The 26,065-nt window shown below is 37.3% G+C and overlaps 1 protein-coding gene across 11 annotated transcripts in view; it reads right to left on the reverse strand.

Annotated features, from left to right (window-relative positions):
* Positions 1-26,065, reverse strand: part of COL19A1 (collagen type XIX alpha 1 chain) — a 217,860-nt gene that overhangs the window by 180,979 nt on the left and 10,816 nt on the right. For 8 of the 11 annotated variants that reach the window (XM_074581449.1, XM_074581448.1, XM_074581444.1 and 5 more), the window contains 5 exons: positions 25,939-26,013; positions 25,345-25,444; positions 3,491-3,614; positions 2,831-3,106; positions 1,001-1,081 (listed from right to left, as the gene is read on the reverse strand). In XM_074581449.1, coding sequence (XP_074437550.1) covers positions 1,001-1,081; positions 2,831-3,106; positions 3,491-3,614; positions 25,345-25,444; positions 25,939-26,013 — 656 coding nt within the window. Of the gene's footprint in view, positions 1-1,000; positions 1,082-2,830; positions 3,107-3,490; positions 3,615-20,104; positions 20,257-25,344; positions 25,445-25,938; positions 26,014-26,065 lie in introns of all 11 variants that reach the window. The other 3 variants (XM_074581453.1, XM_074581452.1, XM_074581454.1) reach the window with 1 other exon arrangement.

The raw sequence follows: 26,065 nt of genomic DNA on the forward strand, positions 1-26,065 counted from the left end.
TTGAAATTTCCCTTGATAAATTAGATCCAGCCTCTTCCATGCTTCTGGAGCACCTATCAGTTGTCAGTTTCCACAAAGCCTTTGTGTCTCTGTTTTTGGGCAGCTTTATCCCTCCGTTCCAGGTACCCTTTTCTCACACCTATTTGTAGATGGATTCAATTAGCCCTTCTGCACGCTCTGGGTTTTTTGTGCTGAGCGCAGGCTGGGTGGTAACGGTACTGCCCACTATCTCAGAGAAGCCTGCTCTTACAGGCTATTCATAACTAGTAGACCAACATTTTAATATATTTTCTGAGGTTTTTTTTTCTTTTTTTTTTCCTCCAGATGGGCTTGATTCAGCAAAGCAATCACATCTGCAACTTCAAGCATTTCTATAGTTCTAGTGTCTTCCAGTTTATACTGATTCTGTCTATCAAAACGAAAGGGAAAAGGGAACCCTCTAAACTAAATCAACGTTTCCCTTATGTTAAACATTATATACATCTCAGCATGTGCGTTATAAAGGAGAAAGTATTTGCCAATTATGAAACAACCTTTCATCCATGTCAGAATATTGAAATAAGGGAAACACCTTCAACACCTTCCTAATTTTCTTCCCTCCCACTATCATGCTGACTCTTTCATGGGCTTTGTTTATCATCTGTAATGCTTCACTAGGTGCAACTGTTATTACAATGGCCTCTTATTTGAAGCCATCCTCAGGTCATTGCAGTGGTTTGTTTCCTACTCTCTGAGATTTCCTCAATTACTAATTAGATATTAATCATTGTTAAGAGATGCATTTTAAAAGCACTAGCAGCACCTACTGCCTTTTACTGAAGCTCTACTGTGTTATTTAGTTAAGCAACAAGAAACAACGTATCATGACTCCAGATACAGGATACATTTTTAGGAAGTAATTAATCTAACACTTCTATTGAAATTTCTTTACAACTCTTTAGTAAGAACCAATGAAGCAATTTGTTTTGTACTAACATTTGCATTTTAACAAAACACTAACCAGGTCTGCAGATATTTCACAACACGTATCTTCTGCTGCAAGTTTTGGATTACAATAAACTGTTATGCGGTGAAGTTCAATCTATTAAGAAATACAAGAGAGATTAATACGAAATGTAAAAGATAATGTGTTACGTCATGCATTTTCTTATCTTGGCATAATACACTTTCTCTGAAACACTGCATATTTCTGAAAAGCTGGAAACAGACAAAGCCAGAACAATTGCACAGCTCCTCACTTAAGGAACAAATTATACAGTCTATTACTTTGATGTAAATCATATTTTAGATTTATTTTATCTTCATCTGAGTTGCATCCCTCTGTACTGCTCTTGCTATGCTACATAGGCATTTTAGCCCTCTAGACATCCTCTGCAAGCCTTCCTTTCAGGAACATAATTTTCTCCTGCAATGAACTAGAGTAAAAGTTTGATAAGCTGTATCTCACATACATCTTCTATAACTTTGGATGGATCTTTGCCTGGACCTTGCCACTAAATCACCTGAAAAGCAAAAATCACAAATTCTGTACATAAAGCTTCTGTTTCAGAGATTTTGGGTGGATTGGTGAGATGAACAGCATCTAATTTTAACTAGCTAATCTTGCCCTTGTATGCCTCCTTCTGCATCTCTTTTTTTACCCTCTTATTCTCTCCCTTGCACGTGGTATTGAGAAAAGTGGTGACTGTCAGTACAGGATCCGCTCTGCTGCCTTCATCAGCTTTATGTTTTCCTGCGAACATGGAAATCCCAGTTGACAACTTCCAGTCAGAATTATCCGGCCCGTGCCACGCAACCAACACAAGATAAAAAGAACCTGCTCCTTCTCCTGCATGCTACTTGGAAATGAGCAGATGGTACATACATGTCAAATAAAGTTGAACTCAGTCTTAGAAAATAAAATGAAGCAGGAGCTTGGGCCCGTGAAATAAGAGCTCTGAGCCCAGGCCAAACTGTTCAGCACCTCATGGGACTGATTCCTCCCACAACACTAGCTTGCAGTAACAATGTGCTATTTTCATCTGGAACTGCACAGTGTACATAATATAGCTGAAACTTTCAGATGGTCACTATAAACTCCGAGTCAGATGCCTTAAACCTGGTAACTGGATGTCAGCACACTTAAAACAAACTGACATTTTCTGGAGCTTTCGGATTACTTGCTGTGAGCTCTCTGCATAAGGAAACAGAGGAGAACATCTCTGGGACAGAACACAGCCCAGAATATTATGGGATTGCCTTGGGTAATTCCTGCACCAAAGGCTACAGGAAACGCACCTCCAGCCACTTCCTAATCCTTACCATTTGGAGGAGGGACCGACAGCCATGAACAATGCGCTCCCCTATTTCTGCAGAGCTGAATTACCCTGAACATCATACAGTCTTGATACAGAGGTAATGCTTAATTTTTCTGTGTCTCCCCTTTATCACAGACAGACAAATTGTAACAGATGACTGATACAAACTTACAAATAAATCTCAAAAACTGAAAGAAAAAACTACCACAGGAAGTTATCTCTAAATATAGTAATGTGTCTACAGTAACTACATGGCTCTTAATCCAAAGCGAATACAGAAAAATAAACTCCTGAAACAAAGACTGAGTTTTTGTAGTTACTTTCGTAACAGAAGGTTTGCCTTAGCAGATGCTACAGCACTGAATATTGTTTAGAGAAAAAAAAAAGCTTAAGTATTTCAAATTAAGAATACACACTCAAAATTAAGAACCAGTTTTGAACCTTTTATCTACACAATTCTTTATGATGGTGTTAGTAAAAGCGTGGCTAAAACATGATTTCAAGTTATCTGGTTTTCCTTTCATATTACTCACATCTACAGGCTTATCATCTGCAGCACGAGAAGCAATCAGAGTCCTTCCCTGCAAGTCAATGGTGAATTTTTCATCAGTCTGCTTTCTCTCAATTAAATTACAATCCAAATAGAGGGAAATGATCCCTGACTGCACACTAATACCAAGCTTATGCCACTGACGATCAAACAATGGATAAATTTCTCGACTCTTAAAAGTGTAGTGCAGTATATTTCCCTGAGAAGATTTGGTCATATACTCCACAACCTTTTTTGTACCATCCAGAAGGACAGAGATCTGAAATCAAAAGAAAAGAAGTGGTCACCTAAAAGTTAGAGTACGAGAATTAAACACATATATAAACTATATATAATAAAAATACTTCGACTACATGGATTGGGCAAGAATTATGTTATGAAGCATTCTTCTACATAACTTTGTAAATACATATCAGCTATAAATCATAACATGCCTTCTTATCCTATATTGCAGTCTTAACTCAATACATTTTGTTAAATTTCTGTCATTCCTATGATAAATCATCAGTCTGTCTATTCCATATAAACTGTAGCTAAATCCAGTGGTGAAACATCCACCAAGTTATATTTGCCGTATCAAATGGCGGGGACGGGGGGGGGGAAAGAAACTTAATGAAAAAAATAAATCAAAGACAACTCTAACCTCAGGTGTGTCATACTGATTTAAAACTTGCCATATATACCAACGCTCTTTCTTAGTATTTCGCCGTACACGGAACATAGCAACTAGAGAGTATTCTTCAGGAAGCCCATTTGGAAATACTTGCCTACAGCAGGAGAGAGGAAAATGAGATTTCTTGTTATTCTTACACACACAAACACTGCTTAAAAGGAACGAACAGAAATAATACCTGGTGAAAACAAGGAGCCAAATGCTCACTCATACATATTTACAGACTTCAGCATTCAGAAATGCCTCTTCTCAAAAGTACAATTCAGTCTATTTATAAAAATAAATGGCTGAAGATTTTGCTAATAAATTTTTTGTTTTAACTTCTTTAAAATCTGTGATTACTATAAAAAGGAATCTTAAAAAGAACTGCTGCAAAGTGAATGCCACAAATAAACATATTTTAAAAATACTGCTTTTCCCAATTTATGGCTTGGGATACCGGAACAAGTTTCCCAGAGGATTTCTGGAATAATCCCCATCCCTGGAGACTTTCAAAACACAGCTGGACAGGACTCATAACAACCTGATGTAACTTTCAAGTTGGTCTTGCTTTGAGCAGAGGTTTTGATACAGTGACCTCCATGGGCAACGACTTGGACATCTTGAGTAACAGAACAGCTGGACTTTAACAGGCTTGAACCAAAATAAGGAATGCATTTCTGAATGAATGACATGCTGTTACTTGATTTTGTTATTCCTTTTTCATGTAAGATATGTCGATACCCCAAAAAAAAGGTCTGATTTGCTACCTATCTCAGAGAATGCAGTACAACACCACTTCTACAAACTATCTGAAAAGCTTGTATTTCAGAAAAAATGAAATTAGTCTCTAACTCAACTCTACAGACTTTCATAATCATTAAATATATACTAGTTCTGTACTAAACAAATTAGGATGGTGCAATCAACAGATTTTCTTTTGAAGCCTCTGCATTTCAAATTATTTCTTTTCTAAGACAGAGGTGAGACAAATGAAAATCACAGATGCAAACATTACACAACACATGAGTAGCTAAAGTGTTAACACGGCTGTTTGCTAAAAACTGTCAGGATTTCCCAACTAGCCACATTGCAAAAGGCATTCCCTGGATCAGAATGGAAGAAACCTGAGGGCCCCACACAGCAGAAAAATTTCCTCTGTTTTTCTTCCCACAATCATGTTAAGTAAATGGTTTAGGTCTAAAAATCTACAAATAGGATTATAATTACACAGCAATGTGCTATAAAGGCTTTATTAAAAAAAAAAAAAAACACAACAAAAAACAAACCAAAACAAAGGGAAAAAAATAAAAGGGGAAAGCACCAGCTGACAAGACAATAACCCCACAACCCTCCTGGAAACCAGTGCGCTTCAGTTAACTTAGGATCTCAGGAAAAATGCCTTCTCTGTAGAGAAGCCTGCTCTAAATCCTACCAAACAGCTTATTTATGGACCAACACCTATTTAAGTCCCTTATGTGGGAATCAGTCTTCTTTGGCTTATTCCCCACAGATGATTCCTGTTTTATCCCAGGACCAAATTGGCTGCTCTCCCACATTGTTAGTGGACCCATATGCTCTGTTGTACAGCTATAGATGTTTCAATGTCAAAAAGCAAGGCAAAAGTGAATAGGCTTTGCAGGACTTGGATCTAGATTTCATACCACTCTGTATTTTAACTATAGCACAAAGAAAATCTTTATGATTTATAAAGAAAATTTCATTGGGCGTCAGTAATACGCGAGCGTGCCTCTGCAGAACAGTAAACCATCTGGGACGTGACCAGCCCTATGGTTTCAGGACCCCAAGCAAGCTAAGGACATGGCATCTCAGGTTTACAGCTGTAACATAGACAGGACATCTGGCTGTGGGAGCATCCGATTAGCTCTCCAAAATCAATTCACTTTCCCAGCTAACCTCCATATTGGGAGACACAGGGGAGTTTACATTAACAGGCAAAGGGCAGACAACTGTGGAAGGGAAATATCAGAATTCTTCATCGAATGAAAGGAGGGGAAAACATAATTGGTATGATAAGTCTGCAAAACAAACAGAAGTAGTTTCTGGACGTGGTAGGTACACTAGTAAACATTGAGCATTTTTTCCTTCCCCCCCTGCCATTGCTTCTTACTGTAAGCCTCCCTGACACTTTACGAGCTATCTAAATGAATGACAACAGTATTAGTCTTCTAAATTTTCCTTTCAGAATTTTCTCAGAAAAATATGGTTGTGTGTGAGTGCATGGGATGTGAAATTATCTTCCTTAACTGATTATCAAACCACCTGGGAAACAGGACAAGAGTTAAGGTATGGGCCAGCATTATGAAAAAGGGCAGGAGTTCACCCAGCTTCTCTTACCTTTGAGCTGACAGAGAAAACTGTATTGGGAGAAATGAGAAAATCAGACAAGGTCGAATAATTCCTAGGGGCATTACACTGATTTCAGTGAAGTCAACTAAGAAGGTAAGATTTAAGCAGAATTGGACCAAGGATAAATTCAGTTAGATTCACAAAATAATTTGGGTAGGAAGGTACCTCTGGAGGCCAATGGATCTAACCCCCTGCTCAAACCGGGGCCAACCTGGAAAATTGTATCAGGTTATAAATCCTGTCCAGCTGAGTTTTGAAAGCCCCCAAGAATGAAGATTATTCCACAACCCTCAGGGAAACTTGTTCCAGTGTTTGGCCAACAAACAGCACAAATTTAGTATACAACTACTGTATACCAAAGACATAATCTAATAGAAGCAATGTCTTTATTCTGAGAAGAGTTCTCATTGTGTAACTGTATGAATGTTCCTTGGTGACTAAAAAGTCATTAACAGATGCTTTAAAGTACACACTTAACACTCAACTTCTTCCAGCCAGAGGGTGAATGCTAATAGGAACGAAATGAAGGTATAAAATACTCAGAAAACCAGCACACAATCTACTATACACAATTTCCCCTACGTTCTTGCCCCCTGAATGGCTTCAAGTGAACATAACAGAATAAAAAGCATGCATCTAGCATTGAAGTGACTTAGGTACAGATGATCAGTAAGATACTATAGCAAAATTTAAGTATTGCTACCACGGTATCTTCTACTCTGTAAAGCTCAGTTAAAAACTCCTCAGAAACAGGCAAAGTAAGTATGTGTTTAAAACAGTAAATATATTATGACATTTGATGGGGTAATAAAAAGGCCAGAACAGAAACCTCATACCAGAACACGAGAAAAGCCAAAACAAAATTTTGCAGAATACGGAATTTGAAATTCATAAGTTCCTTGAATGTTTAATATACTGTTTCACCTGATTGCATCTACCAACATTTAAAAACTAATGAGAAAACTAATGAGATATCATATGCAGGGTGAAAACAGTAAAGCAGCAGCATTAAATGTTAATGAAAAATGGAAGAGTAAGTTGTTCCACATGTTCACAGTTCAACAAGTGCTTCCTCACAGAGTATTTACCTCTTCCATGTGGCACAGGGAAAGAACAATAGGAAAAGGAGAATGAGTAAGGATGAAGGAAACCTGTACCAAGCTCACCGCAAAGACTACAGATGTAAAGCACAAGAATAGAGAATATTAACTTAGGGTAGTACACCATGGTGTCTAAGCCAAAAGCAGCAAGAGAGATGACAGGTCTTAGGAAAGCCTTAACATTACAGAAATATGGGTAGCAATTAATAAGTGTGCAAATTCATCTATAAAGACAACAAGAAAGAACTTACAAGTTAAAACAGGCAAATGAGGGTATTGTTGGCATCTGATCTCTGAATGAGGGCATGCTTACGTTTCCTTGGACAAAAGTGTCTGAACCAAAATACATAATCAGCCTTGAGAGCAAAAAGATGAGTCCGAGATTTTCCTCTCCCAGCAAATATCCTCAACAGAGGGACAACAGTCAAGTTTTCCCATTCCTGTTCAGTTTCCTTAGCTTAGGACAATTCAAACCAAATATCCTTCCTGGATGACTGCTATAACCCTTAAGCCTATTTAAAAGGTCCTCTCCCCCACTTCTACACTGCAAGTGCTCAGACTGCTGTGTTTTGTGTTGAACGCAATGCTGTCCAAGCTTATTACTTGCAATTTGAATACAGTCAATGGCTTAGGCACCTCTGGGGACATGGGCAGAGTTCAGGCATCTCTACACACATCTTTGAGTCACAAGGAAGTTTGGGTGGGAGTTACATGCCTGGCTGTTTAAGCCATGGTGCTTCTGAGCTTCCCTGGAACTTGTGCCCAGATGCCAGGGGAAATCTGTTGTCTAAAATCATTCATTTTAGGTGCCACCAGGGGTTAGGTGGTGCTTGAGAGTAGGCAATTTGAATCATTCTCTGAGACTCAGGCACCCAGAGTCTGACTGAATTATATTTTAGGTGGAATTGAGACAGTTTGGTTTTCTCCCTGTGTCCGTATTGCCAGTAGGATATAATAAAAAATGAAAGTTGATGAACAGAGCACTATGTTCTCAAAGCGAAGCACACCCTTGGTGGAAACTGCTGAAAACAATCACAGGAATTGAAGCACATGAACTGAATACACAGGCTTGAATTTACAGCACCCTAGCCTGCTGGACTGAGGTGGACTGTAAATTACAGAGGCCTCAGCTGGCAGATTGAGGAGACAAAAGATAACAAGCAGGAAAATCCCTAACAATACAAGGTTTTAGATCATACATATAATACATTACAAATCCAGACATTCAGGTATCTCAATCCCAGGTTGAAGCATCAGGAAGATACATCCAGAATGTTAATAAATACACACTGACATTGCTACAACTATGTGTCACTCTCTCAAAGCATATGGATACTCAGAGTTGCAAAGGCACTTGTTCCATTCTCCTCTTTTTTAATGGAGTAAATGTAGCCATAATTTTTCCTAAAAAACAGGTGCTGTGGCCCAAGCACAGCACAGACTGTACATTATGAGGTTACCAGAAGACCAGTTACAGGAATTGTGCATGAACTTTACAACTGTATTTGTACAAACCTTCCACTGTTCATAATGATCAAGTACAGACTGTTTTTTTTGCAAAATATTTGCTTATTCATTTATTTCCTTAAAAGTTCTGAAAATTTCTGAAATGCAGACACCAGCTGGTTCTCCTAGTGCTACCATGCTAGAAGAAGCAATTACAAATAAATTAACTGTGTATTCACTGTGCTATAAACAGTTTTAGTTCTATCTTTGTAAAGTAGCATTGAGTTACCCCTATCAAATTTAGTAAGGCAATCCTTTATTTACCTTTTGTTTTTATTTTTAAAAAAAGCACTAATGGAAAAGCAGCATCTATTTTTAAATCTTATGAACTCTAATTGTTCCATATCGAATGAGAATACACTACAGTATATGATAAACTTCCGTATTTACAAGTATCAATGAAGCCTCCAGCTTGCTGAATATCTTCCAAGAAGAGAAAGATGAGCCAACTTACATTTCCTGAGAGTGAAGTGAGAGATGTTTAGAGTTTATGGCAAGACATATCTTTTCCAGCTGACATATACCATTACCTGGTATATGTCACTTGTAATATGACAATGTTACAATAATTTGGTGACCAGAGCTCAAGGAGTTAGTTTAAACAACTTTCCTAGAGTGGGTATTGATTTATTTAGTACTACGTTGTCAGAGACACCGAAATCTTAACCTTTTCATGTTTGCTAAGGAATTTGAACTAAGATCCATTACGAATAAAAAAGTAAAGCTCAGGTGACCAAATACAAAAAAATCTCCACATTATTCTCAATATTTCTACATCAAATTACTATATTTTAGACTCCTGGTTTTTGCCTAACTTGACCAGTACAATGGGAGAAGGGGAAATAGCTAACTAGAACAATTTACCAATCTCTGCTTAGGAAAGAGTATTTTAAATTCTTTTTAAATAAAAGTTAAGAACAGCTGTTTGTTACCTAGAATAAGAAATAATTTCCTTCCCATCCATCTTCCTCAAATCACATTAAGATGCACCATACAGTTTCATGTTACATTAGGCCTCAAGTTGTTTTCATATGACACATTATATGATGCAACTCAAGGGAAACTATTCAGACAGCTTAAGAGTTATTAATTACTTAGGGAGAGCTCAACCCACTCAGAAAATGTAGCGCTGAAAGCAAAGCTGCAAATTATTTTAACATTGAGAAATGGGATTTACCTAATATTTCATATACTTCAGCATGCTTCTGCTTTCATTTACGGAACAGGTATAGATTAGCTGTCACTTAATATACAGGTGGTTTAGAAATTGTTTTTGGTGAAAGTCAATGTTATTGCTACCAGAATTTTAAAAGTCATTAAAAAAAGAAGAAACTGGTTTGAAAGAGAAATAGAAATACCAAAAACTGTTACGCCAGCGCAGAGTGCTTTTCCCCTAGGGTTTCCAGCAGTATTCTGTATCCTTATTTACAGGAATTATCAGTGAACTCTTGGCCCTAATGAAGTCAAAGGCCAGTCTTCCATTGATTTTCAAGAGGTCAGGCTAATAAAACTACATCTCCTTTCCCAGTTTGGCCACTTTCTGTGCATTTTAACTTTTCTGAAAAATATAATCAGTCAGCAGAAATAACAACAATAGGCTTAGAAGTAGTAACGTATAATAATGGACATTGGCAATGCAATAATTTTTCTTCTCATTTTCCTAAGCAGAATTCAGCAGCCTAATAAAGTTTTGAGAAAATTCAGGTAACGCTTAGGCTTTGAGAGTCTTGTCTTGTGGAAGGCATCTTCCAGCGCTTCTGATATAGTGATATATATTTGCCTTGTTCAACTGGATTATTTTATTATTTTTTTTTATGAACCAAATCGGTCTCAGAGCAATCAGTGAACTTTCCTTGTACCTGGAAAATAAAAATAACCCTAGCAAAGATCAAAGGCTACCAAAAGCAAGAATGTGTAATCTAGGAACACACTCATCCACTCTTTCTCTCCCCTTTTTAATAATGAATATTTTTTTTAAATATAAGAAGATGACAAAACAGGTTCAGAAAGCAGCAAGAGTATCACATCATGAAATACTATATTCAAACAGCGTGCTTCCCTTCCCACAATATCACACCTTACCCTGAATGTTGCACAGTAAATTAAGCTGCTCTAATCCGTAGTAAGCATCTTTCCACATAGAAGCGCACATGGTGGCAAAGAACGACAGACATACACACCACCAGTGAACACTGTGAAGGAAAATGGGTCAGGAAAGGGGAGAAAGACAGAGCCTGATCACTTCAGCAAGCTAAAATTTTACTCAAAATAATCTCATGCTCCAAAAGATCCTCCCACATGTGCGCTGGTATAGACTCAAGAAAACACAATGCAACAGAGTAGATTCAGACAATGGATATAATACTACACTAAGCTGCCTATATATGTTCAAAGCAAGTAAAGGAAATGTATAGGGTACTAGAAAGATTTGGGTGGCTTCTGCAGTATACAGGCATTGAGATGTTCCTCCAGACATTTTTGAGCTCAACGTCTAATGCATAGTTACCCATGATTCAGAAAGACTGAAGTCAATCTATGAGATTCACTCAGGTCGTACACTAAATACAGGTCTCGCATTCAGACTGTTTCTTTTCCTGAGCAGATGACAAGAAAACAAGCAAACATACGGCTTTTGGTGCCTGAGGGATGGGGAACACAGTGAGAAAACTGTGGAACTCTTGTTCTTTCGCAAAAAAGAGAAACATTTCCTCTGCATCTGCTTTCTCCTAATCATGCAATTGCACGACGCTTTCTGGTGCACCTCTGACTTGATGCTGCTCAAACCAGACTGGTTTTCCATGTGTCAGCATCACTTGCTGACTGAGAAACATACAGAGACTTTCTAGTGTTGGTGACAGAAAGAGACCCAATCCAGTCTCTGTTGCCCCAGTCTGTTTCTTCCAACTTGATTCTTCTCATACGTATTTTCAGTAGCTGTGACAGTCAGGTAACACCTCTGTAGCAGATAATGATCAGTAACTGATACCTTCAGTACCATGTATTCCTTCTCACATGGATGTTACAATAAGACGACATATTCATTCTACTGGTTTTAGAGTGTGAATACAGTAAGGTTTCTCACACCAAGCACCCTTTTCATTGAGCAATTCTCCACATTCCATGGATGGTAAGCTGCTCATATACCAAAATAAAAGAAGTGTCAGTCAGGAAGAGCTCCCCTCCAGTACCAGCACACATGTCCCTATTGTTGCGTAGCTACGCTGAAATTATAAAAGTAATTCAAAAGAAAACCCTCTCTTTTGAGCTCTCATCATCTCCTGTCAGGAACCATGGTCTCCCTAGACATATACCTCATTTTCCTTTACCTAGCTAAAAAAACCCAACCAAACAAAAAAAAAACACCAAATGATTTTTCTAAAAGATTTCTACTCCTGTGATTCATGGTAGGGAATGAAATGCATGCAAACATAGTCTTATTGTCCAGCATGAATGGCCCAGAAGCCTTCAATGCTTTCCTTACTCAGAACCAGAGTGGGTTTATAATAATAATATTTTATTATTTTAATAATATATTTTATAATAATAATATATATTATGTATTTATATATTTACATAAAATATATTTATATTAAAATACAAATATTTTAATAATATATATTATAATAATAATAATTTATAATAAATAACCAAATTTATTGCCTCTATAAGGAAACTACTCAACATCTGACATATTTGTGATAAGCAATCCACAAAAATCAAACAGAACTTTCTTTTTGGAGATTCATGTCAGAATCTGGAAAAATGTGACCATCTGTGCATTTCTTCAGTGATTTTGTGATTGTCTCCTAACATACAGTCTTTGTTAAAAATTTAAAGCTAAGACTTGCTTAAAAGAATGGCAGAGATTTAAGTTTTCCTCAAGTAATTCCAGAACTGTGTCAAGCTTTTTGACATTTTTACATAGTCTCTCAAGGCCATTTTGCTGTGCTTAATGTTCTTAAATACAGTTGTGGTACTCCTTTTTTTTTTTTTTTCCCCTCCTCAATTGTGGCAACCATCAAGAGAAGATTATGTGAACTTAAATACTTTTAAAGGGACTCTACGTACTTCTTTTAACATCTACCTCTCTGTCTTTATTTAGACATTTTATGAGCAGCTCTGTAACTCATGTGGTCCTTCTAGTTTGCTCCCAGAAATAGAAAAGAGACAACATACCTAGTTATTAGTCTGTTATTTGGCAGTCTCTGAAGTCAATGAGATGTTAAATTCTTATGCTAAATATGATTATCTACAGTGGAGTGGAGTTATTCAGCTGAGCAAGAAACCCTCTGAAGATGTTAGAGAAAAAAAATAATTACTGTAACCTCTGAAAGTCAACTGGCAGTGAAAATTGTTCTGCATGCATTTTTACATGCTTCCTGCCCTGAAGCAAGATCTATGGTACAGTGTTAATTATTTGTAGATCTCGGTGGTTGCTGTTGTCTGGAAAAGCAAAAAAAAAATGCAGACTACAAAGAAGGATTTGTCTATTGGAGGCCACAATCATTTCAGTCTGAAGACAGACGATGCACTTCATATTTTGGAAAAGAGGGAGGAAATCAGGAATGATGTTTCCTTTTTCTTGGCCTATATATCCACATAATTTTCACTAGAGGAGGAAGAAATCTAAGTATCCATCTCTCCTTGGAGGTTTTCACAGCTATTTTACCAGCACTGTACAGACATTTGTACAGGTATCTAGAGACGTTACCCGATTCCAGAAACAGAACTGTCTTTTTAGGTTGGTAGCCAGGAGGGCTAGTCAGCTCCACCAGAGCTGCAGGCTGAGAGACTTGCACACTCCTACTTCTCACACTGGTCTTGGGTGAGCTACCTTGGGTGTTTCTGCATGACATTGTGCTACCCAGCCTAAACGTGTTTCCTTAGAACTCTCAATTGCTTCCTGTTTAGTCTTCTCCTACCCGCATCCCAAACTTTTTGGTAGCTTTCTACAATGAATCAATGGAACAAGCACTAACAAAATGAACTGCTGGTTACACTCGGAACAGGCTCACCCCTTCCTTCCCTGGTTTGTTCTGCTAGGTCCTAGACAACCCTGCTGATGGTAAAAGGCAACGCACCTCACCAGGCCAGCCATCCCTCTTACAAAAATGCTGAGTGCTCACAGTGAACAGAATAGCACAGGGGGCAGTGGAAAAAAAGAAGAGCTAAAAGGACTGCCGTATGGAACGCAGCTGAACGAAACTGTGGAATGCTTTTTTTCATAACCCCCCCCAAATAATTGCTTGGATAACTAGTCTCATCATCATCATCATGCAGGACTGCCTACAAATAAACTCATTCCAGGCTAAAGTCACAAGCAGGCCATGCTAAGGAGTGCTTGAGAGACACAGACAACACTGAAGGTACTACAGCCTGCAACACTGTTATAGATTGATATATCTACCCATCTTGGTTCCAGCTGATCACCCCAAAAAAAGAAGGTATAAGAGATGAAGATTAAGTTACCAACAGAAGAGACCAGTGTAGGAAAGAAGGTTAATGATACCAGATACCAGGGTCTGACCTGAAATAAGTAGCTCTGTCAGCTGCAAGAGTGAAGCTACGGAGAGAGAACATGCTTTTGCTTTAACACCCCCTACACACAGCATGACTAGTCTACAAATATTTAAGTCTGGTGTTCTGCTTACAATTTGAAGGATAATTAGATGTGCCCTTTTACAGTTTGTAAGAACTGTTAACATTCATGGATTCTAAGTAAATGAATGTGGAAAATAAAAGATTAAAAAAATTAATTTGCTTCACATAAAAAGACTTAATAGCATCTTCAGAAACTGGAAATTACCACTTTTCTGAAGTCTTTGGACTTAGAAGTGAGGTTCTAATTAAAGTCAAGTAAAAAAAAAAACAGAGTACATACAGTTTAGCCTGCATCTGTCACATTTTCTGTAATAATGAGACTTTTGGTAAATTACAGATTAGACAGGGTTAAAATATATCAAGCTAAAAAATATCAACATTGTCTTGCTATCTGCTGAGTCATAACCATGTTTAACAGGATGGGTCAAGGACCTGTGACTTGCTAACCATGTTACTATCAGACCCAGCTGGGAAATGGCCAGGTATTCTCTTTAAAAAGTTAGGAGACAAACAAACAAACAAAAAAAAACACTGTAAAAAGAGTCTTGCATTAGGTCCAAGACAGAGGTGTTGAAGGCAGGCTTCAAGCAGCGGTAGCTTGGATAAGTCAATGAACATTTTATTTGGATTTTTTTCTAAGCTTCACATCAAAAAAAACCACCAAACCCAACTTGAAAGATCAGCGGATATTACTGGGAGGCCTTCTCAGGCTGGGGAAATAGGCCAGATGCCTTATATCCAAACAAGGAAGCTTGATACGCTGGGAATTTACAAACTTTTCTCAAAACAGCAAAGGCTTCACAGTACAAAACCTTTCATTAAAAATAAAAATGCATGCTTATCTATTAACTATAATGTAATTTGAGGTTGAATCACCTACATAACCTCTATGTGAAAGTAACAGAACTAGAATGAACAATGACCTTATTTTTCAATATTACATCTGAGATTGAAATCTTTGCTGCTGCTGAAAATTCTAGGAATGTCATATTACCTACTACACTCCTCAGGCTAGTAGATGAAGTGTGGAAGAGCTGTGTGACAGTTAAGAAAATATCAATATTAACACCAATATTTTGCATTGTATAGAATTGTAACATTTAAGCATACAATAAGATGCAAGAAATATTTTGGAAGTTTTAAAGAGGAAATACTTTGTTCCCTCACTGTCCCATGACAAAACCAGCATTTTGATGAATTCAGCCTTACTCTATAAATTACTTGGTTGACAATGGAATTAAGCACCCAATATTATAAGACTCTATATTCTTAGGAAGCAAATCTGTTAACATCATGGTCTATAATAGAATCACAGAACCCCAGAATGGTTGAAGTTGGAAGGGACCTCTGGAGGTCATCTGGTTCAAATCCCCCTCCCAGGAAGGGACACCTTGATCCAGTTGGACAGGAATATACACTTTTCTCATGTATGAGAACAAAACCAATCCAACATAAGCCATTTAAAGAGATGACATGTAGTTGTAATAACGGAAGTTAGGATGCTGTAAAAAAAATGTAATCTTAAGCATAATATGGATTCATATTAGTAGTGCTAATTGGTCCTTAAGGAGAGCAATGAAGCGAGGATGTGTTATAACTCTTCAATCTTTCAAGAACTCCAACCGGTTAATGAGTCGTGATTTTTCCTTTCCATGAAATCATATCAGCTATCTTGAATCACAAAGTGTTTTTTTAGTGCTCCTAACACTTTCACAACAAACCAATCTTAAACTTATGTAATTTCCTGGTAGCATAACATATCTCTCTCCACATACTAACAGCAATACAATCATTTATCACTTCCTAAATTAAAAGCAAGCCCTGTGGAAAGGAAAATAACCTATAAAAATTAAGAAACCATTTCAAAGTCTATGCTTCTTTTTGAGGAAACACAGAAGTCTGATCTCATTTCTTGCATGTAACATTTTCAGACATTCAAGTCATCACATACTGTTTCATTACTGAACTACCACTACAACTTATCTTCTATACTTGCTCCTGTTGTGGTACATTTTCTTCCAATGTCTCTGTCCATATGATTATTCTTATGAGTTACTGTCTTTACCACATGTTGTCCACAGTTCATACAGTGTTAAACATTCTCAATTCTCAGTGACTTAATTTCAGATGAGATATTTATAAAAAAAATCCACAACCTACTGCACTAGAATACTCTCCTCCCAAAACATCTTGTTACCAAATAACACCTTTACCTAGAAAATGAGTGAGCATTATCTACTAACCCTGTAGAAGTCACCCTGCAATTGCATGTGCTGTACTTCAAAGTAAGCACATCCAGCATGGGGGGTCCCAAGTGCAACAACTGGACCTTCTTTCCCCCAAGTCTTGGCATTCCTGTCATTGTATGCGTACCTGGTGAATACTGTCATCCTCTGTGTTGAGTTTCATAGATTAATTTAAACTGGAAGTCATCCAGCATTCTAAACTGCTCACTTAGAGACAGATCCAGTAAGATAATGGGAGGTAATGGTTTTAAACTAAAAGAGAGGATGATTTAGACTACCTATAAGGAAGAAATTCTTTATGATGAAGTGGTGAAATACTGGAACAGGTTGCCCAGAAGACTGGTAGATGCCCCATCCCTGGAATCATTCAATGTCAGGTTGGAGCGGACTGTGAACAACCTGATCTAGTTGAAGATGTCCCTGCTAACTGCAGGGGAGGTTGGACTAGATGACCTTTAAAGGTCCCTTCCAACCCAACACATTCTATGATTCTATAAAAAAAAAAAAAAAATAAGGTGCATGGAGTCACAGCACCTTTACAATGCTCTCTGTGTGGTTACTTCTCAGGAGAGGTCCAAAGCAAAATTCACATTCCTTAGCCATAAAATAGCCATTACTATTTCATGGGATATGCATTCAACGGCATTTGAGTAATCAACACAGCTCACCATAGATTATGAGCATCTTACTAAACTCTCAGCAGAATTCACAGAGTAAAAGAGATGAACTGAAGTTTATCAAGGACTTTAACATTAACACTGCTATTATGGGTGTAGCAAAAACCAGCAGCCTAATCTCCAAAATAAAAGATACATGCATTTTCATATGACAATTAAAAGCCTAATGCCATATTAGGAACTATCAACAAGTTATTTAAAGCCTATGTTGTCATGCTCAATCCCAGAGTATTTTTAGGATTTATTTTTTTTAATAGAATTCTGAGATTCTGCAACTAGTCACATCAACTAAATCCAAAAATAACATGATCTCTTGCACATGGTTCTGTTAATACACTGATATCTGTATCTTAGTTTCTATAGATTACAGACTGTTCTTCATTTTGAAGTTTATTAAATCATTCCAAGTTTTGAAATGAGTTTGTGACATGACAAATATTCACTTCAGACAAGACTGCAATCAACAAACTCTGTAAGCTTATGTCTGAAATCAAACTGATAACCAGACCTCCAAGTGAAAATCCAGGGCATGGACTGTAATGTTCATGCAAAATTACAGAAGTATTTTTAAAAATTTGCCAATTTACCTCCATAAATAAAAAATGTTTTCATGGCATAATGATAAAAGTGTGAAGAGCTAACTATGGAGAAGTGCTAGAGGCCAAAAATCTTTCACAACCAACTGAAAATAAATGAAAATCAGTGTAATGAAAAAAGCACCAGGCAGTTTCACTGTGAGACAGACCAAGAACTATTTTTAGATAGAAAAACTAAAAACTTAGAGGCAAGGTGGGGGAAGGGAATGATATTTCTATGACATCTTTAAACAACAAATCCCCAGCATAGACACAGATGTACCAGCACAAACATCTTTTTGTAGGTACAACTCTAAAGAGGGGGAATGCCTAACAGCTACGTTTCACGAAGAGATAAATCAAAAAAGCCAGAAAAAAATTATCTGATTTATTACAGGGTTTTTTTCCAGTCTGCTGATAAACGTCTTCTGAAGCACATGGCACCACCGCTTCAGCTGGAGAAATTATATGCATTATACAAAGACACTTGAATCCTCTCAGCCCAATCAGCAAAACTGATAAATGATCTTTCAATCTCTAATTTTATACTACAACATATGGGGGCTACAGTCTATCTTCAGCTGTACGCATTATCTCCAGTACATTTCATTGAATTCCGTGTGGTTGCACATTGCATTGCTGTATATACCCATATTTACTCTGGATTTCTAAGAAAATTCAACTGTATTAATTTTGCAACTGTATTTTTGTTCTAAGACTATTCTGACTAGTGTTCACATCAAACACAGGTCTTGTTACAGATTTAGAACTGCATCCTCCCTACTAATTTATAGTACTATTTTGTACTCACTTTTGGGGGACTTCTTTCTTCAAAAACGATGGCCAAGAAAAAACAAGACAACATCACAAAGCTTTTAAAAGTCAGCATGTTTGGCAGAGAGTACGAGACATGTAAACTGTTGTGAAAGTTCCCCGCAGACTGGCATGACTTAAGCCTCTCTTCACCTAAGCTATCAGTAAATTGAACAACCTATAGCAGAATCTGTGTCCAATGCTTTGAACGAGGCCCATAGGGAACCTTCCAGGTAAGTCACTTGTGCTGAGTCTAGAAATCTAATAACCCAAGAACTTTGTCTAGCAATTGCGGTATCTATGACAGTAGATGTTTTAAGTTTTGCTATCTTATCCAATGTGGAAACTGAAAAATAGTTTTGGCATCCACACTGGATGAAAATAGAAAGGAATTCTATATAGGAGTATATAGCAAAAGTTAAATTGCTTAGATACTGCAGATGCTGTTGTTTTAATCAGAACAACAGAATTGTTCTCCACAGGAAAGGTTAAACCATTAAATGGAAGGTGCAATCTCAGGGTTTGCTTAAGCTAACAGCAGGCTTCCCCCAGCCCCAGCAGCACGTTCTTTCTCCTTCCTGGCTGTGATTGCTGGAGATCACACAGCTAACAGGGATCGGCCACCGGCCCCACTGGCCAGAGAAGCTGATGCTGATGTGGAGGAATTGAGATGAGGCTGAGAGCCGGAGAGGAGTGCTGTGATGCTGAACTCCTAATTCTATTTTCTTCCAAATAATAATCTTGGCTGAACAGATTTCTCCTTTAAAACAAAGGCAGCAGGAAAAAATAACACTGATCTGAACAGAAATACATGTTTTTCAAATTAAGGAAAGCTTTTTAAGTAAGGAAAGTAAACTGTCTTCACTGTTTGTTCATCCAATGCTTCTGTGATTTGCTTATTGCCTGCCTTAAGTTTCATTCTGAACCGTGAGGCACTCGGGGGACCCACATAAACACTGCTGGTCTCCTGCACACTCTCGTTGTGGACCAGTGCCCTTAAAGAATACATTTCCCAAAAGCTCCTTCCCTTTATCTGCAAGTGCTTTATGGCAAGAACAACATTGCTGGGGTAAAAAAAAAAAAAAAAAGGAAAAGAAACAGTTTGCTTCATCCAACATTGTTTTACCAATTCATCTGGTAGGACACTGCCATATTAAAGTGCTCTGCTGACTGGGGAACACACCAGAGATCGAAGAATTCAGATTTGCTACAGTGAGTGGAATAATTAAAATGTTTTTTCTGCTCTTTGTTCCCTCACAGTCTGCTTTCACTGTAAGTACTATACATTTTTATATATATTCTTCCCCTCTACCACCTATCTTTTGTTACTTTTGCTTTCCCAATTCTTTCTGCATAGTAAATGGCATGTTAAATTATAGTTAAGCCAAATATAGCAATTAAAATCAGTTAATGTCTGAATTTTAAATTTTATAAAAAGATCTTGGCATGTTTCTTGTAAATTGTCTGGTAGAAACAAGCCCAAATATGCAGAAAAAGACATTCACATGTTTTCGTTCTTTAAAAGCAGCATTGTCCTATCATCTTTCATGGTAGGAGGCCCCAGTTTTCTCCTTAGTTATGAAATTAAATAATCAGTAGGTACAGCTCCAATTTGTTCTTTCAACAGTAATGCCTGTATTATCCTTATTTTAAATTTACAAAATGCAGTTAGTTTTCTAGTTTCCGGAAATAAACACAAAGTACACAGTTTCAGTACCTTTCAACGAGAATCAGAAAAAGATTGTATCTCTGCCGCTTCTGCTCCACTACTTTTACCGACCTGAAGAAAGCATCAGAATTTGCACTAAATTCAGGCTCCCACACTCAGGAAGCAAATTCCAGAGACAAGGCCCTTTTCTTGAAAATACCCTGCAACCAAAATACCAGACATTTCAGTCTTAGCATTGTTGGCTCCAACAGCTCAAATGACCTCAAATAAATACACGATATAGGAAAGGAGAGGTGGTTTCTTACATAACTATCTAATATTTTAATAGACCAAAGGCTAGCAGGACTTTGTGTAAGCACATATAAAAGCTGGTTAGCATAACCATAACTACTGTCACCAAACAGGCATGCCAACTCATTGCCATTTTCAGTAGGTGTTTTAAAAGTTTTTTGATGAAATCTTTGGAAACTAGTGAAGTTCAAATCTATCCATTCTATACTGCATTTAAGAAATAGGTATATGACTTCCAAATATATATCTTAATAATATTTTTCAAGAAGAAAGCCGAACCCGTCTCTGTTGCCCAAAACACATGATATGCAAAGCTAATCAGAACTCATGCCCGTGTGGACATTGACTGACAGCTGAAGTCATATGCAAGGATCTTGGTATTTATTACTTTGGTGAAGAAAGAAGTCTTAGGAGATACAACCAGAGATCATACGGTAAAGTAAATGGCTGCAAAGCCACAGAGAGATCGGTGCCTTCGGGGAGCAAAGTGCTAGCTATGAAAAGGCTGAGCACAGAAAGTGCCTCATTTCATGTGCTCTAGGAAATGCAATTCCCTATGTATTTTTTGCAATTAAAACAGCATTAAAAACAACCAAAAACACCACATAAATATTATTTCATCAATTTCTGTTCTTCACAGAAAGAATTCTGAAGCCTGGAATATACCGACAGAGGTGGGAACAGTATTTCTGCAACCAGTAACTAGACATCACGAGGCAGTGAAACACTTTCTCTGAAATACGGCCCAAGCCACAGCCACCGCTCTTCTGGCAGGAGTGAGTGACAACATTGCTGATGGAGCTCAGTAGTCCAAATACAGTCAAAATCCAAGCTCTTTTACAGGATCTTACACCGAAAGGGGAAGAATTCCTAAAAAAGTTGTGAGAGTAATCCCAACTGCTGTAACTCTGAGATCATTTAACAGCCAGCGACAATAATTTCTTCAGTAAATTAATATGTTTTGTCAAGCCAAACAAACTACAAAATAAGAAAGCCATGACTGCCATTAAGATTTGTTAATCATAAACATCCAGTTCAAAAACATTCTGAAACTCAGCCGAAATCAACTTACTATTTCCTTTATTGGCGCTTTCAGAGGAGAAGAAAAATGGCCCACCAGCCACCCAGAAAAGCGAGAATGAGGAACAACTGACATCTGATGCATCTTTAGGGAAGGACAGTGAAATTATTTCAGCACACTGCTATTTACTCTAAGGCAACTAAAAACAAAGTTTAGCCTGAAAGGCCTCACGTCCAGAAGTACTGAATGCTGCTGGCAGACCTAAAGGAGTTGCCATCAGTGCAGAGCCCTGCGCTGCTCTTGTCAGCAAGCTCCACGCCAAACTGGAATACACTGCACAGGCAGTATATATTGAACTAGATAACAAAATGTGACTCCATAATGTATTTAATGAAATAAAATTGAAACAATACACAATTACTATTATTATGACTATAAAATTAGATTGTCTGCATAACTGTCTTTTACTGTGATTTCTTTAGGATTCAAAGTCTCAATCATACTACTTTGCTCAGGAATAACTTTAAGAGCTGCAATACATAACTCACAGTATTTTAATTTTAAAATCACTCTTTAATCCTGGAAATATTAATAGATTAGACTTAAATTAATATTTAATAGCCATTTATGTGGAGCATAAGAAAAGCTAAGCACCTCCTATCACAGGAGAAAATATGTACAGAACTGCCTTACAACAAGAGATAAAGATAAGAGATATAACTGAAATCCAACATAAATAGACATAATCGATTTCCCAAGCTGACACTACATTGTAAATTATTTACAACATATAAATAGGTGCAACACTACTCCAGGTCCATTGAAAAAAACCAAAATGGCATCACACAAAAAAAATGGCACAGCATAGCTTTCTATTACCCACACTACGACTGAATGAATGAAATGCAAGAAGAGATGTGCCAGTTACTTGATACTTGCTAGTCAGCTTAATCAGATACTCTCAGTTTCCTGCGGGATAGATAACAAACACTGTTCTGCTGCTTACTGCACACCACGTCTACTAAGATATTTTCTGAGGCAGAATGATCCTAAAAACCTCTGTGCATCTAATAACGCACAGGGTCTGGAACCATGTAATCTGACATAATGTAAGAAAAGGAAATTTAAATAAATATATATTACAAGATATCGTAGATGAGTAACTGAGATAAACTATAAGGTTACGATGACAGACATCTGAGTTCCTGACTATCCTTCATTGTAACCCTACCATGTCAAAACTTGACTTTGTGCTCCTGACTGCCCTCTGCCCTTATTTTTAAAAGCCAATTCAGAAGTTCAGAAGACTATCAAAAATACTTTAAACAAATAATTTAAAAAATCTTGTCTGAAGTGTTATCTCAACAACAGAAAGCTATTATATATTCAACATATTGAATAAAAAAGTAAATTCTGTTCTTAATTTTAACATGCATTTCTCCGTGAAGGAAGGTTAAAAAAGCATGAGCAAGGCTAACTCCATGAACAACTAGGATTTAATGGAAATTCTGCAGTGCTTGCACATTATTGAAAATATTTAACCCTTTTTTTGTTCAGGGACCTATAGTAAGAGGTATTATTTACATACACAGCAAGCTGACAAACACTTCTCTTGTACCTTATTAACATCAATAGCGAGATATTAATTTTCAGCCTAACTTTATTCATACATTAGCACTGTTACGCATTTTATTAATAATCATCTCAGTTGCTTCACCAAGCTACAATTTCATCCATTAGACACGCATATTTTTAGGGAAAACTGGAAAGATTTTCTCTTCAGTTTTTGTTTAATGAGGATACACAGAAGAAAACAACGGGGAGGGAGAGTAACATGAGAAGCAAGAGACCATTAAAGCCAAACCACCTGCCTTCCAGGTTTACCCTTTACTGCAATTCTTTATCCCCTGCCCAGGTCACACTGAAAATTAAGACAAACTAGCCATTTTTGTCTCAAAGAGTCATCCTCCCTGAAAAAAGCTGAACAGATAAAATATAGAAAAATGTTAGATTTCTCTCCCACACCATAAAGAGTGTTAAAAAAAAAAAGTAATATTCTCTCTTTCTAAATACTTTTCACGCAACTGGCTAAGAGTTAAGGCTTTGCTAAGCCACAGCTATCAGCCACGACACAAATTCCCCATTTTCACTGCTTTCACCAATAAACCATTTGTAAAAGAAGAAAATAAATATAAAGCACAAACATTAGTATTCAGGCTCACTAATAACAGCTAGGAAAAAACTAGACATTTTTCAACCTCAAAAATCATCCTCAGACCCTTTCCAAAAATACTGAATTCTTAGAAATCAATCCTTTTGAATCATGAATTTTCCCTCAAAGTAATATGAATTTCAAATAATTCACCCTTTTCCAATCTCTGGCTCCTCTCACTCCATTTTTGCCATTGATTTTTTTTACATTTTCAGAATAAAGTAAGTCAGCTTGCAATATGCATTTCACTGCAAAGTACTACTTAGCTTCTTATTTCTAAAGAAAAATTGTCCTGCAATCAAGGCAGTTATTGCCTTGATTTTCTACTCTTCTGTAGTTTCACTTTTCCCTCAAATTCCAATCCATTGAAAAAAAAAATCTGTAGCAATCTGTAAAAAGGAATAATGGATTTTAAAAAAGTTTTTTTACTGACAAACTTTCAAAATATTTTTAGTAAAGACATGTACGGGTGGCATCTAATTTTCCCTGTTCCTCTTCTAAAGACAATTTTCATAATACTGGGAAGGTTCTAATAAAAATAGAGTGTGCTCTGTGTCAAGTAATTTTAGCTAGTAATTTTTCCTTCAATAGCGGATGTTCAAGTTATTTAAAAAAAAGACAGCGATTACTTTAACAAGGTACAGAATTACACAAGCATAAAAATTTAGCATTTGCAGTATCTAATACTTCAGAAAAAACTTAGAATCTATCTAGTAACATAGAATATTTAGGTCTTATTTTTTAATCACGCTCCTCTCCTACAGATCACTTCAGTTTGCGTCTGGGTGCCTCCGATTCCTCTCTTCTCCCTCTCCCCTGGCCTCACGCTACCCACAGCCCCTCCTGGCTCTGCCGAGGATACAACCAAAGGGGAAGTCCAAGGGCCGGGTGTATTTTTTCTCTAGACAAGTTGGAGCCAGACCTCTTGCAACAGAGAATACCCAACCTGAAGACACAGGAATACTGTTGCTTCCCTCATCATCACAAGAACACGCTGTACAGAAACCACAGTCCCATGGCTCAGAGCACATTTCAACCATGAAGCTCTCAGATGATCGTCTTCTCTCTCCGCTGAGCACGGGCAACTTGAAACTACATTCTTAACTGCTTCTTGGCATTTCCTTGCCCACGTGCAAACTTAAACCCATCCAATCCCATTTGTGCTTTACTCTCTTTCACCTTCCTTTTGATTTTCATGCAGTCCCTGCCTTTCATCCCACTGTGTGTCAGAATAGGATGCTACCTAGTTGCACCTCTACACTGAGTACCCACCATTCTGTTGCTATTACAAAGCAAGATGCCAATTACACTGGAAAAAAATAGTCATGAAAATATAGCGTTTAAGGAAATGGCGACTCTGTCTCTCTTTTTAATCCTGACAGCAGCAGTGAGAAAGAGGACCGCCAATTTCACTGCAGGAAGATTAGTATAACAGTTCTTGTCATACCATGAAAGTTCTTTGTTTCTTTTGTTTTATAAATATTGACACATAAACAGTAGAGTTTTCAGTATCTGAATCAGATTTTGAGAAAAAGATATACGCAATTAGCTTTCTACCTAGACACTTACAGATTCCAGAAGAAAAACACACCTGAATCAAAATGCTTCCCAAAGAAAAAACTGATACAGATGAAAATGCCTGAAAACAGACATACTTGTCTTTCTGTGGCATCCTTTGGATACACTGCTCAGTGTTTCAGTTCGTTAGCAGCATTTAGTCTGAGCTCCGTCTTTTAAAGGCTTAGGATGAAAGTAGTATCTTACTTTGTGTCTCTGACGAGAGGTGCGCTTCCCAGTTTAAAACAGATTTTTTCCCCTCCACAAGATGTTTGTCTCAAAGAAAAGCTCTCTGCCAGATCAAACCCTGTGAAATATGATACAGTGATTTAGTTTATTTAATGGAATTTTAAAAACAGAGGTAAATACTGACATTTAACATGCTTGGTGACGTTCTAGAGTACAGACTGACAAGCTATTCTGAAAACCAGTACTTTAAGTCAGAGAAACTTCCAATATTCATTTTATCAACAGAGAAACTATCAGTGCAAAATTTACTCAGCAGATGACTTCGCAACCTGAGAAATGCATTTGTTATTTCCTTTTATCATCTGAACTGATAACAGTGAAGGATGTTTGGGAAAAACAACGGAAATGAGTGTGGCTGCAGAACTTGAACCAATACTTTCCAAGAACAACATGTTCTGATTTTAACCCCACCTTCCCAAAAACAGCAGCAGCTTTTGGAGCGTGGGGGTGGCATTCTGTACTGTCCTTTCAGTTTTAAAGCCAGCTTCAGACTATGATTACATCCGCTACTAGCCAATTAATTTAGATATCCATATTAACGCGATCACTTACCTGAAACATCAAGACTGTCTCTGTTGATTTGTTTGAGATGATGGACAACTGTTTTCATTAAAGGACATGCAGCACCTTCAAGAGAATACAGTTCAGAATCTATCATAAAATTCTTTCAAAGAAAAAT

This window comes from Larus michahellis, chromosome 3 (assembly GCF_964199755.1).
Source record: "Larus michahellis chromosome 3, bLarMic1.1, whole genome shotgun sequence".
NCBI classification, from domain to species: domain Eukaryota; kingdom Metazoa; phylum Chordata; class Aves; order Charadriiformes; family Laridae; genus Larus; species Larus michahellis.